This window comes from Amphiura filiformis, chromosome 14 (genome assembly GCF_039555335.1).
Source record: "Amphiura filiformis chromosome 14, Afil_fr2py, whole genome shotgun sequence".
Lineage (NCBI taxonomy): Eukaryota > Metazoa > Echinodermata > Ophiuroidea > Amphilepidida > Amphiuridae > Amphiura > Amphiura filiformis.
In genome coordinates, this window is record NC_092641.1 from 6,183,567 (window position 1) to 6,202,994 (window position 19,428).

Below are 19,428 nucleotides of genomic sequence, written 5' to 3' on the forward strand. Positions count from 1 at the left end.
GACTATCGCCGTAAAATGGTTCATTAAAAAATCGTTCAATGCTAATTACTATTTATTGAAACACGGTTACCTTGGTTACTAATGAATATAGGATTCATTCATATAAAGTTTCAAAAACTAAAAACATTCAACTTGGTTCTAAACTAAAGATGGCTTCTTTACCCTATTTTTTAATTGGCCCTGTGAGCTAATTGAATAATTGCACCCAATATAGGTAAAGTCTTTTTATATCTGTAAGTCTATTCGCTGTAGAAGTAGGGATGAAACAGAAATAATTACCATAGCGATGAGTCAAAACTATATTTGAATGTGTTACTCTATTTTATTTATTTATACAATTCTAGAGTGAACAATAACCCAGGAGTGACGCAGGTCAGGAAATAGCCACCTAGGCACTATAAAAGACAACCACATGGGCCAATCAGTGGTTCACAGCAGCTTAGGAACAACAAGGGTGACGGGGTACAGTAAAGCATCAGACGCGTGAAATAAGATGCTTATGCACTCTGCTCTTGAAGGATGGTGCACCGTTGTCAGATATGTCTACAACTACTCCATCTGTTAGGCTATTCCAAATTTAAACTGCAGTGTGGATGAAGGTCCTGCCAGTACACATGGTTCTAGATGAGAGCATGGCAAGACATGGGCAAGCTGGAGCGGGTAACTCTTCTGACTACAAATGTCTTTGATAGCTGTGCCTTTAGATCTGGTGGGCATAAGCTGGGTGTGCATTTTGTAGAGGACTATTGCTGGAGCCACTTGACTTATTTGATGGAGAGATGTGATGTTAAGTTCTGTAATTGCTTTCCCTTCGCTCACGCCAGTAATTACAATAGACCAGTCCCCTCTGGGGCTAGATGTCGTGTCTTGACCCTTGACACGACATCTAACTTCCGTTTTGTGTTTTCCCTGCGCAAAATCGCCACTTGGCCCGGCTTTGGCCGTAAAAATCGCCTAATAAACACAGCCAAATTAAAAAGTCGCCACTAGTTCCATCCTCATTTAATCAGAGTCTGATGAGATTATGGCAAAATAATTTATATAATAATTTTTTATACACTTTCCTTCGACGGTTGATACCAAATTTGATATCACAAGTTTAATCATCAAGAGCATAGGAACCGTTGTTTGGAGATTCGTGCAATTTTAAAAATGACATAGGGAGTTGTATCACGCGGCGGAACTAGCGTGAGTGCCAAAAATTACGTCACATGAATAGGCTGGCAGGTTAATCAACATCTACACCTCTACACGCATCTGAGAGGTTTAATTTCAGTGTCATTAAAGGTTTGCCCATGCATGTCAAAATGCAAATCAAGTACCCTGCTCTTTTAATTGTGCGCAGGCAAGTTTACAATGATTCCTGTACGGGTGATACCATGCATTGGATTTTGCGTGGTCAATTCGTAATTTGTCACTTTTAAAATTGAACGAATTTCCAAACAACTGTTCCTATGCTCAAAAGTTCGAAAGTTTGGGTTGGACAATCAATTACAAAAAAATCATCTCTTGTGCCAGAATTCACTAAAACGTGGATTGGTTATGTTATCTCAAGTTGCTCTACTGGTGGAAACACTCTGAACTGGTGATATGTATTCCCCAAGACAGGATTCGAAAGGTTCGCAGAGATATTGTGAGGGCGCTGCGCAAAAAATGTATTCAAGCAAAGGCATAGGCCCGAATGGCCGGACAATGTGTTTCATTGGCAAAGGTCATAATGTCAGCAAAAGACATGTGTATCGGGTATTAGCACTCACAACTCTTGGTATGACATGATAACACTGACACAATCAGCTCGCGAAGACTTGAAATGGTGGCTAACAGCCATGAACAATTGGAACAATCGATCCCTTCACAATCGTTCAATAGAAATGCAAATGTTAAAGATGCATCATTAAGTGGCTGGGGAGCATGGCTCCAGGACCTAAAAGCGGCTGGTTTCTGGAACAAAAGACTTCAAAACATGCCTTCGAATTACAGAGAACTGACGGCAAATAAAGGTGACAGTCATAAAGGGAGAATATATATGTTCAAGTAGTATCAGACAACACTTCAACAGTGGCGTACCTCAATCACCAAGGAGGTGCAGCCCAGGATCTTTCGAACATGGCAAAAGTCATTTGGTCCCTCGCGTTCCACAACGGTATTCAAATATCCGCTCGCTATTTAGCGGGAAAAGAAAATGTGCTGGCGGGTCAACTCTCCAGACTGAACGAATGGAGACTGTACCCAACATTATTCCAATGGATCGACAAAATGTGGGTCCACACAGCATCGACTGCTTTGCCACCATGACCAACACGCAACTACCGCGGTACAACAGTCGCTTCTTCAACCCAAAATCAGAGTGTGTGGACGCTCTAGCGCAATAAAATTGGACAATAGAAAGCAATTTTGTCAATCCCCCATTTCGACTTAATCCTAAGGTCATCGAACTTTTGAAACAACAAAAAGCAACAGCGACAGTGATCACCCCTCATTGGTTAGGTCAGTTCTGGTTTCAGACTCTAAAAAGCATGGCCATCTCAAAACCAATCATGCTTCACACAGACCATCGAACAATGTGGTCTGCAGAACCATGTACAAGGTGTCTGATGGTGTAAATCCAGTAAACTGTGTTGAGATCAAGAGACTGATAACTGCTCTTGAAAAAACAAATACGCAGGAGCCTATTACACGCTCGTCGACGGTTATGCCAGTGCAACCATTTGTGACATTATTTTAGACTTGGGTGAGAATGATAATCTGGAGTTGAAGCGTCTCAAAGCCATTGCATTGTTGGCACTCGCTAGGGAGAGCGTGGCGCAATAGTTAGGGTACTTGCCTTTAGTGCATGAGGTCCCGGGTTCGATTCCCGGCGGTGGCGATTTGCTGGGATATTGACTTGGAAAAAAATGTCTGAAATTAATTGGCAACATCTGTAGATTAAATTCAGACTTCCGCTCTCCCATGGTTCATTTAGAATTGTGTAAATGAATCATGAAAGTACTCCGTCCTTCGGAGGGGACGTTAAGCCGTCGGTCCCGTGTGCAGAGAGTCATACCTGTATATGTATCTCGCAGCCAGTTTCGAAAAGAGTAGGGTGTTAACCCATGACTGTTCCCAACCCGTCAAATGGACCCCAATGGAAATAAGCTTCAATAGAGGCTTTCTTGGGTTATCCAGGGTTGTCACAACCCGAACAAAAAAAAATATCGTGGGTAGGCCCTCAGATCTTACACCAAAAGGAGTGTATATTTTCTTCGGATCAGTGAAACCGATGATATTATCTCTTGACCTAGAGAGGTGGGGGGCAAGCGATTTTGGGCGGGCCGAGGGGGGGGCAAGCAATTTTGGCGAGCCGTTTGGAAATTTCACCCCCGGAGGAGTTCATAATTATTGCACAGCCCCTAATTTAGAATGCACGTTGTACATGAAATTAAATTGAGATGATATGTAGAGCCATATATCTTTAAGGCATTTGAATATTAGTACCAACATTTCGTATTTTATTATGGTCACATTCATCTAATTGTATTCCTCTTATTGGGTCATATCATAATCTGACTTGCCAATACTGAACAGCGTCGATGTTGTGGACTGAGAATCATTTCTTGATCTTGAGAAAGGTGACGAAATAGGAGAAGATGTTCCTCGTGTGGATGAGAATTTTGTAGTTATCAGATGCGAGGTGATAATTGGTCGTTCACTTGAAGGTTCAACAGTGACTGGTGATAACAGACTTGCTGCAGAAAATAGCAAAGTAATTAACACACAAAGGTTTAAAAAATGCGTACGAATTCGAGAAGTTTTTTGTATAATTTGTGCTTTGAAGTTTTTATTTTCTGTGCTTAATTTTTCATTTACGCTAAGTTTTAATACCGGAGTAAGGAAACAACGAAAAAAGGAACAGCAGAAACAAGCTAGACATATCTGTGACCTATGATCCCACGAGTGGCATATGACATGACATTGTGTGCTCATGATTTGTGACACTAAGTAGTTGTCAAAAACTGTGTAATAATGCAGAAGAGGCTTGTAGAAGATATTCAGTCTCAGACTAGATGTAAACCATTAGCCACACCCCATAGTGAAATATGTAAGCACATGCATACCCACTGGCTAATGTCAATGATTATTACTGTGCTACAAGCTGTATCAAAATGATTGGTGCCCATCTGTTTTGATGGTTATTGAAAAGCCTGCATCTTCCTAATACAGCAGTTGGTTCTCTTGAAATGACCAGAATGTATAGTTTTATAACCTCTAATAACATTAATCAACAAATTAAGTGGGTATTATGTTGTATTTCGGCATGGGAAACTAATGGGTACCAATCATTTTGATACAGCCTGTATGGTACTTTGTTGTCGAAAAGACATTTTGAGGGTAATTCGTGTCCGACCAGAAGTGACCTCTATTAACACACCATAGACACTCGCTAATTTAAATGCATGTATGCAAACGGTGTTACTATGCTATAATGATATGATTATGACCCCTTAATCATGATCAAATGAAACCTAGGTTTGCTTTCAAATAATACTAGGCAGGTATAACAATCAATTAGCTACATATTCATACCAAAATAAATTCATTATTATGAGTAAAAGTTGAGTTCTTGGCGTTTATATTTCCCCTACCCCTTAATTTTGTCCTATTTTTGGTGATTTTATGCGATTATACGTCCATACATAAAATGACCTGTAAAAAAAAAGTGATACCACAATTTGAGTCCACTACCTACCTAGCAGTGATCTAGAGGGTCCATACTAACTACCTATGGTGTCAAACCTTGTATGTAGTGGGGGATGAACCAAGTCCTTATTTAGGCCCCCTGTGGGATCTTGCTCCTGGACTATAATGACATTTTACCAAAAGCATGGGAACAATGGATATTGTTGCAGTTGGGGCGATTGGTGCAATTTACACCAGTTTGGATATCGTCAGCAATGTAAGCAAAATTAATCAGTTGTGATTAAGTCTGCAGGAAACCTCACATGACAAGTTTAAGGGATCTGGAATGAGCGTTTTGACAGTATTTTTGGTGGGACATGAGAGCACATCAGACATATCGAATTGAGTTCTGAATACGAAGAATGATATCAAATAATTTTGAAATTCACGATATAAAACAAATTTTATGACAAATTATTAAAATTTGATATTTTTCACATTTTTGATGTATAACAGTCCTTGAATTTTATTATATAAATCTAATGATATATTGTGTATAAGTGTATGTAGCTGGGAGGAAAAGCCAACGATCAATTGAAAATTTTGACCTTTCATATTGAAGATATGGATTTTTTCCCAAAAGAGCTAATTTTTTTGGGTGTTTTGGGAAAAAAATCCATATCTTCAATACAAAAGGTCAAAGTTTTCAATTTTTTAAATTGATCGTAGGCTTTTCATCCCACCTACATACACTTTAAGTATAAATCATCAGATTTATAAAGTTTACTTCGAGTACTGCTAAATATCAAAAATATCAATTTTTAATCATTTGTAATATAATGTGTATTACATTGTGGATTTCAAAAAATCAAAATTAGATGATATCAGAAGGACAGTCTCATAATACAAAAGTATATCAAAGTAAATGTAGGCCCATTATGTGATGCAAATGTTGACCAGGAAAAGAATGTATATCGCTCCCGGGGTTATGTGTATGTCTACGGTGCGAATATTTTTCCGGGGAGAACTAACAGTTCTTGAAGGGAAATTTGAATACAATAGACATGTAGTGCAGTACGGGGTGTTTGTCAATCTGTTTACTGACATACACAGCACAGTGTCAACACGCTATATTATATATTTTTTTTCATCAAGCTCCATACTCCGTTGGTGATAAATATTCTATTGTTGACACAGATAAAGAAAGTTTACATAAGCATTAGGATATACACGTGTGATCGAATTTTCTATTATACAAGTACCTGGGTCATAAAAAATGTGTTCCTTTATATAATTGTAATTCTCAAAATTAAATATATCTCAATTTTAACTTTCGATTTAAAAATCAGGTGATAAGTACAATCTGCTCGTAGTGCAGGGCGGTCTATTCAAAAATTGTATTCATCTATTGCTATGGTAGTTAATCCGATTATGACGTCACTTCTACGGCGTATAGCCGTGCATGCACAGGTCATTGTGTACATTCTCATTTACATATGATCATCCTCTCGTGGCAGTGTATTGATGAAACGTCGAATTAAGTCACCCCGTGACCACTGCATGCAATTCTCATGAATATAATGCCTGGCGAGATGTAAATTGGGTGCTGATGTCATATCATTAGTGTTTGTCACTTGCTCTTTGGCAACTTGTTGTAATGAATAGCAAACAAGCTTAAACTATAAATTAGCCCCCGATAGAGGGCAGTGCCTGAAGAATGAGCGAAATCATGGGCTAAAGAGTAAAAAAAATGTAAAGGTAGGCCTATGGGTGACGAGATGTCCGTAAATACAACAGAATTTTCGTTATCAGTTCGTCATCCTTAAGGTTACTCTTGCTTTCTTGCCCTGCGGGCCCTTATATTTTGGTCCCACTTGGAGTGTTTAGTCGTCGTATGGAGTCTCCGGCCTCAGGCCTGCCGGCCCTGCGGCCTTGATGTTTTGGTTGATACTGGGCCTCAGCATCAAGAAACAACAATGAGTAACCTTAAGGGTGACGGGCTGTCTCTGATTAAATATAAAAGACCTTAATTTTAAACCTTGAGTAACCGTAATGTAACAGCCTTGAAATGTAATTTCTAAAGATACTAGTTTTTATATTCTATAGTGTTATATTACCTAAAATATTTCTTCGCTACGTTGAAAATACGCTTTAAAGTGAATTATGCCCAACAGAGGGCGCTATTACTGTACTAAAGTACGTGGTATTTTGACAACGGGATACACCGTGACCATACGTATGCTAGCATACAGCATACTCTTCCAAGCACGGTCTTCACCGTGACAATACACTCGTATTGTCACAGTGTTTCCCATGCACAATATGTGTGGGTTACATTGACTTAATTGTACGCTGTAACGTCAAAATTTAGTCAATTGCTGCAAATGAGGTGTGCAAATGTGCAGAAATAATTCCTGCCTCCAACGCAATTTACAGATTTGCAATACAGTTACCTGGTTTTGAATAACGGTCATTTTTAAGGGGGTTGGTTACTTTTTTGAGATGTTTATTCATGATCAATTGAGAATGTTTCAAACATTTTCTTCCCTCAATGAGATGTGACCCAGATACCACACCACTGGATATAACATTATTAAGTATAATGTTTGTTATACGATAATGGGGGGGGGGGTCAAAAAGTTTTATCTGTCAAAAGAGGGGGGGGGGTCAAAAATTTTAGCAGTCCATCGACGGGGGTAAAAAAGGTTTTCGAGCGAAAAATTTGAGAAAGACCAGCCCCCCTACCAAAGTATTAATGAACACTCCCTTAGTATTATTGCTACATTTATAATAATGCTAGATATCATACTTACGACAGCTTTGCGTATTGCAATCATCTAAACCACTCGACGATCCACTACAAGCCCCTGTTATAGAACACACCCTGGTTCTAGTTTTAGTTCCACGACCACAGAATACACTGCAACTACTCCATGAACTCCATGAACTCCAATATGCTGTATGTAAGATTTGAAAGCTCCGTCAAAGTGGTGAGAATTATTAGTGCTGCATTTATTAGTTACATGCATCAAATTTGTGGACAGAAAAAGTAAAATAGAACGCAACCTTATTATCATACTCACGACAGCTTTGCGTGTTGCAATCATCTGAATCACTAGACGACCCACTACAAGCCCCTGTTACAGAACACGTCCTGGTTCTAGTCTTAGTTCCATTACCACATGATTGGCTACAACTACTCCATGAGCTCCATGAACTCCAATATGCTGTATAAAAATGGAAAGGTTCGTCTAAGAAGTAAGAACATTATCTATTAGTGTTTTGTTTCTATTCGATCTAATTATAGAATAATAATAATAATAATAATAATAACAATAATAATAATAATAACAATAATAATAATAATAATAATAATAATAATATTAATAATAATAATAATAATAATAATATTAAAAACCGGAAATAACCCCTTAATAGACGCTGGTTAATAAAAATGCACTACCTTATGAAGATGTATATACTTAATATTCCTACATGTATTAGTGATATAATAGTAGTAATATCATACTCACGACATATTTGTGTATTGCAATTACTTGACCCACTAGACGATCCACTACAAGCCCCTCTTACAGAACACGTCCTGGTTCTAGTCTTAGTTCCACTACCACATGATTTACTACAACATCTCCATGAGCTCCATGAACTCCAATATGCTGTATAAAAGATGAAAGGACCGTTAAGGGGGCTGTAACTTTCTTCGGAAGGGGGGGGTAGGTCATGAATATACTGGGGGTTTGAGACCAAAAATAGGGGAGGGGTTATAATTTTTTAACAACCAAAATAGGGGGTTAAAGAATTATTAAGGGCTGGTGACTCAAAATATTTCGCATTCTTTACTCTTACGATCAAAATTTTTTAGCGCGCTTTGCACACTCCGCTCAAGGATTTGACATGCTCCGCGCCTTACTTCCGGCAATGAATAATTTGTCTTGAGTCCGTAGATGCGGAAGGGGGGGGGGTCATACAATTTTTCGGTCCACGATAGGGGAGGGTCTTATTTTTTTAGCCCGCAATAGGGGGGTCGTAAAAATTGACTGCGGTCACCGTCATATTCATGACCCCCCTGCCGAAGAAAATGAAATTCCCCTAAAAATCTGACACATATGTACTTATTATTGCTGGATTCATTTGTAATATAAAATGCTTAATATCATACTCACGACATCTTTGCGTGTTGCAATTTTTTCAACTACTCAACTTTCCATTACAAGCCCCTGTCACAGAACACGTCATGGTTCTAGTCTTAGTTCCACTACCACATGATTGACTACAACTACTCCATGAGCTCCATGAACTCCAATATGCTGTATACATAAGAATTGAAAGCTCCGTCATGATACATTTATATTATTGCTGCATTTATTAGTCATATAATATGCTTACTATCATACTCACGACAGCTTTGTGTGTTGCAATCATCTGAATCACTCGACGATCCACTACAAGCCCCTACTACAGAACACGTCCTAGTTCTAGTCTTAGTCCCACTACCACATGATTTACTACAACTACTCCATGAGCTCCATGAACTCCAATATGCTAAATAGAAAATGAGATGAGGATATATCTAACTTTTATTGCTGCATGTGTGTGTGTGTGTGCATGTTTTATAATGATCATAAAGAGTAGTAGAGTATTATATATACTTAGCAAATCGACTGTTTGCTTCCTATTGCATATAGGCCATACACCTGTACATTCCAATTTTAGCTGAAATTGTCAACGTGTCATTTAATACAGGTATTTTTCCCGATTCATTGAAAGATGCTATCATAACACCCGTTATTAAGAAGCAGAGTATGGATCCTAATATTCTTAAGAACTACAGGCCCATCTCAAATATCAAGGTTGTTGCTAAAGTTGCTGAAATGGTAGCTTCTAGTAGGTTAACTGAGCATCTCAATCAAAATAACCTAAATGAGTCGTTCCAATCTGCTTATAAACCATTGCATTCTACCGAGACTGCCCTGCTTAGGGTAAAGAATGACATTGCCTCAGCAATTGACAACAAGAATGCAGTCTTTCTCGTCATGCTCGACTTATCGGCTGCATTTGATACAATCGATCACACCATATTTGTCAACAGACTTTGTCATACTTTTCATATTCAGGGTTGCGCTCTACAATGGTTTGCTAGTTACCTTAAAAACAGGAAAAACCGTGTTTGTATTTCAGGACAGTTCTCCAACGAGCATGTATTGAATTTTGGCCTGCCGCAAGGATCCATCTTAGGACCCAGGGGATATACAATGTATACTCATCCTGTTGGGGACATTTTGCGCAGGAACAATGTCACTTTTCATATTTATGCAGACGATACCCAGGTGTATGTTTCATTCGACCCGCGAATTCCTGATGAGTGTGAGCGAGCTCTCAACAGACTCAAGACATGTGTACATCAAATAAAATCTTGGATGTCACAAAACAAGTTGCAGCTAAACCAGGAAAAAACTGAGTTTTATATTGCTGCGTCTTCGAGATTCATAAGTAATCTTTCGGGTATCAAGTTAAATCTTGATGGTGTCATCATTGAGCCTACATTGACACTGAAGAATCTCGGAGTCATTTTTGATCCAGTTTTAAACATGTCTAGTCAGATTTCATCAGTTGTGAAGTGCGTCAGTTTTCACCTACGCAATCTTTCCAGGATTCGTCGTTTTTTAGATCTGGACACATGCAAGCTGGCTGTTCAAGCTCTTGTATTTTCTCGCATAGACTATGGTAACGCCTTACTGTTTGGAGCCACTGAATATGACCTAACTCGTCTGCAACGCCTACAAAATAGAGCCGCGAGACTTATAATGATGGTTGGCCGTGATACATCTAGTGCCCCTCTGTTACGCCATCTTCATTGGCTACCGATCCGTAAGCGTATCGAATTCAAGCTATTGGTCATCACATACAAGTGTGTCAACTCACAAGCTCCGGAATACCTACAAGAACTGATCACATTTCGCAAACCAAAGTACGCCACTCGTTCATCACTTGACAGAACACTTCTCATTGTTCCAAAAACCAGGACTCTCACCGGTGACAAAGCGTTTCAAACCGCAGGTCCTCGTCTATGGAATTCTCTTCCAATCAACATCAGGCAGGCCAAAACACTGGACATTTTCAAAACCAATTTAAAAACTCATCTGTTTGTTTAATTCTTTGCTTATCTGGTAATTGTATGTTTATTATGTAGAATGCATTGATTTTTGTTTTATTATTATTATTATATATGTTCTTTTTTCTGGAAAGCGCTGTGGTCCTTGGAGGGCGCTATATAAATGCTTGGTTGTATTGTATTGTATTGTATAAGGCACAGAATCCAACGTGACGATGAAAATTTTACCAAAGTGAGTCTTTGCTTCTTTTTCTTAAATTAAAATACGTTATAAGGGGGATGTCATTTTCTTTGGCTGGCAGGGGGGGGTCATGAATATGACGGTGACCGGAGTCAATTTTTTACGACCCCCTATCGCGGGCTAAAAAAATTTACGACTCCAACCTATCGTGGGTCGGAAAATTTTATGACCCCCTTCCACCTATACAGACTCAAGACACATTATTCATTGCCGGAGGTAAGGGCGCATCAAATCCTGGAGCGGAGTGTGCGAAGCGCGCTAAAAAATTTGATCGTAAGAGTAGCAAATGCGAGGGCGCAAACATTTTGAGTCACCAGCCCTTAATAATTCTATAACCCCCCTATTTTGGTTGTTAAACAATTATAACCCCCCCCTATTTTTGGTCTCAAAATTCTATGAACCCCAGTATATTCATGACCCCCCCTTCCCGAAGAAAATGACAGCCCCCTAATGTCTGTACGGATAAACTTCAATCACGCACGAACATTAATTCATTCACCCTTAAATAAACACTGACAATAAATTAGGAGCTTAGTATAGATGACTTTGTATAGGTCTTAAGGTTATTAATTATTTTAAACTGTTGTGATTTGGTAGTTCACAGAATCTTACGAATGGTAGTGAGCTTTGTGGCAAAAACTGCATTGCTCAATTCATAGCGAGCGTGTAGAAGAATTAAAATATCACCGATATACTTTTATAGGTGCTGCGGTTCTTGAGTTACGTTGTAAAGAGGGCTGAAACAACAACACTTTTGTAAAACGTACATAACTCATTAACAACAATAAATTAAGCAAGTTTGCAAAGTATACGATTTGTAGAATGGACTTTTACAAAATATCAAGGTGTTAATTTTCAATAATATATTGGACTACATAATGAAAATCGATTTTTAGTTTGCTTCAACCAACAATACCTTCCTTCCTTCCTTCCATAAACGTGCTTACCTCAATTGGTTGAGTATCAACGTACGGGCTTTACGTGCACAGTTTTACCTATGCACGATCCTGGAACCTAGGATTGATTGCAGATACCAGAACCGGGGATGGTTCCCCTTCTCTTTTCGGATAGCTCTGATACTTAACGTACACAGGGTTTGACTCTTCCTGTACAAGGGACCAACGGCTTTATGTGACTTCCGAATCTTGTATGGGGGCGAGAATAAATTCTTCAATTAAATTCTGAAATTAAATTTCTGAACTGAATTGAAGGATTCCTGACCATATAGGAACTTTTTGGGAGGGAAGAGAATTTTCACCTAAGGCAAGCCCAAGGCTCGAACCCTCGTCGATCGGCCGGCAGCGCAACGCCTTAACCACTCTGCCATCTCGCACCTCGTCTACCCTTAAGAAACTTTCATACCATGTTTAAAGCAGGGTGAAAAGCCACACACGAAATATGTTTTAAACGTTGGCCCCTTTTTACGTTTTGAAACGTTTTTTTTGGTAGATATTGATACTTTTTTTTAAAATCAAGGTTACTCTTGCTTTCTTGCCCTGTGGGGACCTTGGGGGTCCCACTTGGAGTGTTTAGTCGTCGTGTGGGAGTCGCCGGCCTTGGGCCTTGCCGGCGCTGCAGCCTTGATGTCTTTTGTTGATACTGGGCCCCAGTATAAGGTGACGGCATTTCGTTATCGACAGCCCATTTCATTCTTACTCTTTACCCCATAAATTTCTTTATTCTTTTGGCCTTACCCTCTATCGGGTGCTAATAGTTATAAGCTTGTTGGATATCCATATTTCGCGGTTAGTGGTTCTTTGTAGCCCTGCGGGCAAACTAGTTGGATATCCATATTTCGCGGTGAGTCTTTCTTTGTAGCCCTGCGGGGCAAACGAGTTGGATATCAATATTTCACGTTTAGTTGTTCTTTATAGCCCTCTTTGCAAACCTCTTAATAATTATCAAACGAAAAGTAAATTTATCAGAATTACAATTCTACCAGGATTCGAACTCACAACCTTTGGATCCATAGTACAAAGGCTATAATACTATGCTACGAGTCGTTCTGCTGAAACTTATTGATTACGGAATAAAGCGCGTACACACGATATGCTAGTACTTGTGCGTTTTCTAATTTGAATTACAACAATGGATGTAGGACTTGTTTAGGTTATACGATGTATTGTTGGTCGAAGCAGCAAAAAAAGGAGTTCACAGCATCTTGCGAATGGTAGTGAGCTTTAGCAAAAATTGCATTGCTCAATTCATAGCGAGCGTGTAGAAGAATTTAATTATCACAGATATATGCTTTTGTAGGTCCTGTGGTTCTTGAGTTATGTCGTAAAGAGGGCTGAAACCACAACACTTGTAAAACGTACATAACTCATTAACAACAATAAATTAAGCACATTTTCAAAGTATATGATTTGTAGAATGAACTTTCGCAAAACACCAAAGTGTTATTTTTCAATAATATATTGATTCAGATATTGATAATCGACTTTTTGGCTGCTTCGACCAACAATACCTCGTATACCCTTGAGCATAGATAAGAGGGCGTTTTGTGTATATTTTTGATGGTTAATATATTTTTTATTTTAAAGTTTTTACTTTTCATAATTGCAATATTTGTTAATATGATACAAAAAGCACGTATAAGTCTATAATTGTCTATAATTCTATAAGTCTATAATTGTAAGAGTATTGGAACATTTTTAATGTTAATAATTGCAAAACGCCGGCAGTAGAGACAACTAATAAAATGTATTTCAGCGATTCGCGCGATTCCTGCATTACTACTTATGAATAGAATACAATTGCGGATTTCAATAACTTTGAAGTGGAAGTCTACCGTAAAACCTCGTCTACAAGCATATAGAGTGGTTTTGATGAAAGCTAAATTAATCCAGACGCCATCCATCGAAAAACTTATAATATTATGATGTATGAGCAAATTAATTACCGAAACAAGCATATATACAACAAGTGCTATTTTAAGACCAATCTATTGTACATACAGGGTGTCCCAGAAAAAATTACCGAGTGAATAAAATTGAACGTAAGTCGAGAAATAGACATTAGAATAAAAAAAGCAAAATGTAGCCACTAACCTATTTTGTTGTGCATCACATACGAAAATTTGATTTGATTCGGTTGACTGGTTCCGAAGAAATGAACGTTTGCATAATGCGTGCATCAATGCAGTTCATTCCAAGTTTGATCAACAGGAGCTTTTTTCATACTCGCTCACTCAAATTTAGTCCACATTATCTATTAAAATCCGACGGTGTTATGTAATTCATGCTTTCCCTGAAGATGAATAACAGTTTGTCCGAAAAACTTTGATTTCTGCAATTGGAAGCTCTCCAACTTTAATTCTTTAGGTTGTGCAAATATACTTTACAAAGAACATTTGAGCCACGAATGACAATGATCAAGTGCTTACAGCTTTACGTGTGATTTTTGACACCACGCAACATTAATATTGAAGTTTTTAAAAGATTTAAACTTTGCATTACAATTTCTTGGGAAAATATTTTGAAAACATTAATGTGTGTGAGAAGTTTTTAAACCAGCTGGAATTCTTTATGTAGTAATCCTTTATGCAACATTTACATCAACATTAACGAAAAAAAATATTTACAAATACCAAGCATCATCTTACATGCAAGCTTTCATTTTCAATATCGTGCATGTTTTCATATTTGAATAAAACCTAATTAATTTTTTTGCAAGAAACAGATTGTTTAAAAAGAACGAAACGGATTTCATAGAACAAAATATCAAGCCCATTGACAGTTTAACCACTAGTGCGCATTGTGTTGAATGATCTTTCTTTCAAACTTGGAATGAAGTGAATTGACACATGCATGATGTAATCGCTCATTTCTTCGCGATCAGTCAACCGATTCCAGTAAAATTGACGTAAAAGATGCAGAATAAGATGGGTTACACGCTGATGTTTAGATCCTTGCATTTTGACGCGTATTTTTCGACTTACGTCCAAATTTATTTGCCCGGTATTTTTCTCTGGGACACCCTGTATTGGCATATTTACGGCTATCTCGTAATAATTTAGCTTTAATCAAAAACACACTATATGCTTGTAGACGAGGTTTTACGGTGCTTGGATAAATAAACCTCGTCGCGTTGCTAAATTTCATTTATTATTTTTCATTAACTAATTGTAAAAACTCGAGTTTTTTAATACTTAATATGATACTCACGACATCTTTGCGTGTTGAAATTATTTGACCTACTCGTCGACCCACTACAAGCCCCTGTTACAGAACACGTCCTGGTTCTAGCCTTAGTTCCACTACCACATGATTGGCTACAACTACTCCATGAGCTCCATGAACTCCAATATGCTGTATAAAAAAAGGTCCGTCAAAGAGGTGCGAATTTATCTACTAATTGCTGTTGCATTCTAGCCAATTATGGGAGAATATTGATAGTATACGTATTAAATAATAACAATAATACTGTGAATTTTGTTCATTTTGAATAACTCCAAGTTTTATTTATTTATTTATTTTAATCATATTTATCCAGGGTAGCCCAATTCAGCCAAATAGCTGGTCTAACATTGGGCCCTGCTACGCATATACAATAATTGAAAAGCAACAATTATCAACATACAATTTATATAGTATATACAACTCTTAGATACATATTTAAAATACAAAAATACATACAATTTTCAAAGTAAATAAAAACACATCATTTACAAGTATATGCACAAAATTTTAGGACTTGAATCTTTGCTTGAAAGTCTGCATATTTGTTGAGGTTCTTAATTCATTACACAGCTTGTTCCAAACTTCAACCCCACTGTACGAAAAAGATGATTTAAAATATTCAGTATCATAACCATTCATGCAAGGCGGTAGAACCAATAAATTTGTCGCAGCTTGTCTGGTGTTAACAAGTTGGTTAAAGATGTTATTGAGTTCGTAGCCCCCCCCCCTTGTTTAGAGAGTTATATCCTTTTCGGCGGATCCAGATGGCTTCTTTCAGCCGGCCACCTGGTGGTCTTGTTGGCTTCACGATCAATAAATCAACATCATCAACAACGTCTTTGAGCAACTCATCACGCCCTCCACGGTGCATCCTGTTGCCTATAAAAGCAAGCAGTCAGGTGTGATGAGTTGCCAGTCTGATGAAGACGCTAGTGTGGTGGTGAAACATCACTACAAACGTGAGTAAATCACCTCCGTTTTTACTTGGAATTGTTTAAAATAAACAAAATTCACAGTAGATATCAACATTCCTAATGAACTTGTTAAAAAAATAACAATAATAATAAAAATGATAAATGGTATAATTATACTCACGACATGATATTTGGGTATAGCAATTTGATGACCCACTCGACGATCCACTACAAGCCCCTGTTACAGAACACGTCCTGGTTCTAGTCTTAGTTCCACTACCACATGATTTACTACAACTACCCCATGAGGTCCATGAACGCCAATATGCTAAATAAAAAATGAAAGGTCCGTCAAAGAGATGAGCATATCATAATACTATTATTGCTGCATTTGTTAGTGATATTGATATATTTATATTGATACTCACGACATCTTTGCGTGTTGCAATTATTTGACCCACTCGACGATCCACTACAAGCTCCTGTTACTGAACACGTCCTGGTTCTAGTCTTATTTCCACTACCACAGGATTTACTACAACTACTCCATGAGCTCCATGAACGCCAATATGCTGTATAAAAGATGAAAGGTCCGCCAAAGAGATGAGGATATAATCTAACTATTATTGCTGCATTTATTAGTAATACTAATATCTACCAAAATCCGTTTCAAAACGTAAAAAGGGGCCAAAGTCTTTCCTGTGTGGTTTTCATCCTTTTTAAAATTTGATCCCATTTAGTAAAATCATAAGAACATGAAGAGTGGGCCATAAATGTTATTTTTACAAGTTATAGTTTTATGACTGTTCGAAAGCGGTGCAATATGCAGTAGTCTAAGTATTATCAAAACATTTGAAGGTTTGTGAAAGTCCGTCAAAGAGTGCGAATTTATCTACTAATTACTGTTGCATTCGAGCCAAATTATAGCATATTGAATGTAGATATATTTAAAAAATAACAATAATAATAACGATAAATTATACTCACGACATGATATTTGGGTATAGCAATTTGATGACCTACTCGACGATCCACTACAAGCCCCTGTTACAGAACACGTCCTGGTTCTAGTCTTAGTTCCACTACCACATGATTGACTACAACTACTCCATGAGTTCCATGAACTCCAATATGCTGTATAAATATAAATGTTCAAAGTTGAAAGGTCCGTCAATGAGGTGAGATGTATCTACTTTATTGATGTATGTATTCGATCCACTGGAGTGTTTTAGGGTGATGTGTTGCCACCATTCCTGTTCATTACCCTGGTAGACTACTTTCTGAAGAAATCAACTTCTGGAATTGACGCTGGAATTGTTACCTACCCACGTCTGTCAAGCAGATATCCTGCTAGGAGCCTGAATGACCTGGATTTTGCTGATGATAATGCCCTGTTGGAATCTAGCATAGTATAGCCCGGGTCCAGTCGCAGCTTACTAGGACTGCAACTGCAGCAGCAGATCTAGGCCTTGTCATCAGCGCACCTAAGACATAATATGTGACTGCCCCCCGAAGTCTATGGTAGTACCATCAACCATGTCACAGACTTCAAGTACTTGGGTTCAAAGATGGGCTCTAGTGCTGGAGATCTAAAAAGAAGAAAAGCACTAGCCTAGGCAGCTTTCTGGAACCTAGAACGACTTTGGAGAAGCCCATCCCTGCCAATCGAAACAAAAATCAAGCTGTTTAAGACAACTTGTATTACTGTCTTTTTGTACGGGTGCGAGTCATGGGTAATCAACAAGGACATGGAAAACGAGATCAATGCATTTGCAACATCTTGCTACAGAGTCATGTTAAACATCAAACATGTGGATCGGATTTCAAATGAAACCGTCTACAATCTGACCAACACTACCCCACTGGTTGCCAGAGTCAAGTTTCATCAACTTAAATTTCTCGGCCATATACTGCGTCTTGAAGACGACGAGCTTGTGAAAGAATATACCATTTATATTCCACCACAAGGGAAGAGGAAACCGGGACGGCCGTACACACTGTACATAGCATGTCCAGGGATGCTGCAGCCAAACAAACTTGTTTCGCTTGCCCAAGATCGCAATAGTTGGAGAAAGCTTGTAGTCGCTACGCAGGTGACTGATGATGATGATTCAATCCACCTGACATGATCTGATCCATGGGGGCCAAAGGCGGCAAATTTGAAACTGAGATAAAGGTCAAAATATGGAGCAAAAAACAATAAAATACATAAGAAAATAGACATCAAAAAACTTCATAACTTTAGAACCAAGTAAGCTAGACCTTTGGTGTTTTCAGTAAATGATAGCCTATTGTATGTATAATGTAAAAATTACAGTAACTTAATTTTTAAAAATGCCTCCTTTGGCCCCCATGGATCAGATCATGTCAATTATAGAACATCTAAAAAATATAATATTACATGTATTACCGTATATGAATTCAATACTTACGACACCTTGCCGTGTTGCACGACGATGTTTCACGAGATGACCCACTACAAGCTCCACTTGTAGGACACGTTCTGCTCATGGTCTTTGTGCCACTCCCACACGTCCGACTACATGTGCCCCAGGAACTCCAGGATTCCCAATGTCCTAAACAAAATGAGCGTTTATTGCGTTTCGACAGTATTTTTGTGGGACATGAGAGCACCTCAGACCTATCGAATTGCATTCTGAATACGAAGCATGTCTTTCTGATATCAAATAATTTTAATTTTTAAAATCACAATATAATACAAATTTTATGACAAATTATAAAAATTTGATATTTTTCAATTTTTGATATATAACAGTCCTCGAAGTAAATTATATAAATCTAATGATATATTCTTAAAGTGTATGTAGCAGGGAGGAAAAGCCGACGGTCAATTGAAAATGTTGACCTTTCATATTGAAGATATGGATTTTTTCCCAAAAGACCTAATTTTTTTTTGGTGTTTTGGGAAAAAATCCATATCTTCAATACGAAAGGTCAAATTTTTCAATTGATCGTCGGCTTTTCATCCCACCTACATACACTTTAAGTATAAATCATCAGATTTATAAAGTTTACTTTAAGTACTGTTAAATATCAAAAATATCAATTTTTAATGATTTGCCATAAAATGTGTATTAAATTGCGAATTCCAAAAATCAAAATTATTTGATATCAGAATGACATTCTTCGTATTCAGAATGCAATTCGATATGTCTGATGTGCTCTAATGTCCCAAAATAAATACTGTCCAAACGTTCATACCCCAGCCCTTAAGGAGAATAAAATTCTCGCAAACATAATAATTTTAGAAAAGTCGTTGCGATAATCGATTCTCAGAACGGT

At 37.9% G+C, this 19,428-nt stretch overlaps 1 protein-coding gene across 1 annotated transcript; it reads right to left on the reverse strand.

The window, feature by feature from the left end:
* Positions 1–8,855: 8,855 nt before the first annotated feature.
* On the reverse strand, positions 8,856–18,659 carry LOC140168904 (uncharacterized). Its single transcript, XM_072192228.1, has 7 exons — positions 18,558–18,659; positions 17,113–17,259; positions 16,554–16,697; positions 16,307–16,453; positions 15,197–15,340; positions 9,076–9,219; positions 8,856–8,984 (listed from the first exon to the last, which is right to left on the reverse strand). The coding sequence occupies exons 1-7, from the start codon at positions 18,634–18,636 to the stop codon at positions 8,866–8,868; spliced, it is 924 nt and encodes a 307-aa protein (XP_072048329.1). The 5' UTR covers positions 18,637–18,659; the 3' UTR covers positions 8,856–8,865.
* Between the last annotated feature and the right edge of the window lie 769 nt (positions 18,660–19,428).

Bases quoted from the DNA above. Each gene is read 5' to 3' on its own strand.
- LOC140168904 (XM_072192228.1), bottom strand. From the start codon at position 18,636: ATGAGCAGAACGTGTCCTACAAGTGGAGCTTGTAGTGGGTCATCTCGT. The intron at 15,341-16,306 runs GTGAGTATAATT...TTTTTTATACAG, and splicing joins CTATACCCAAATATCATGTC to CATATTGGAGTTCATGGAGC. The intron at 8,985-9,075 runs GTGAGTATGATA...TTATGTATACAG, and splicing joins TTGCAACACACAAAGCTGTC to CATATTGGAGTTCATGGAGC.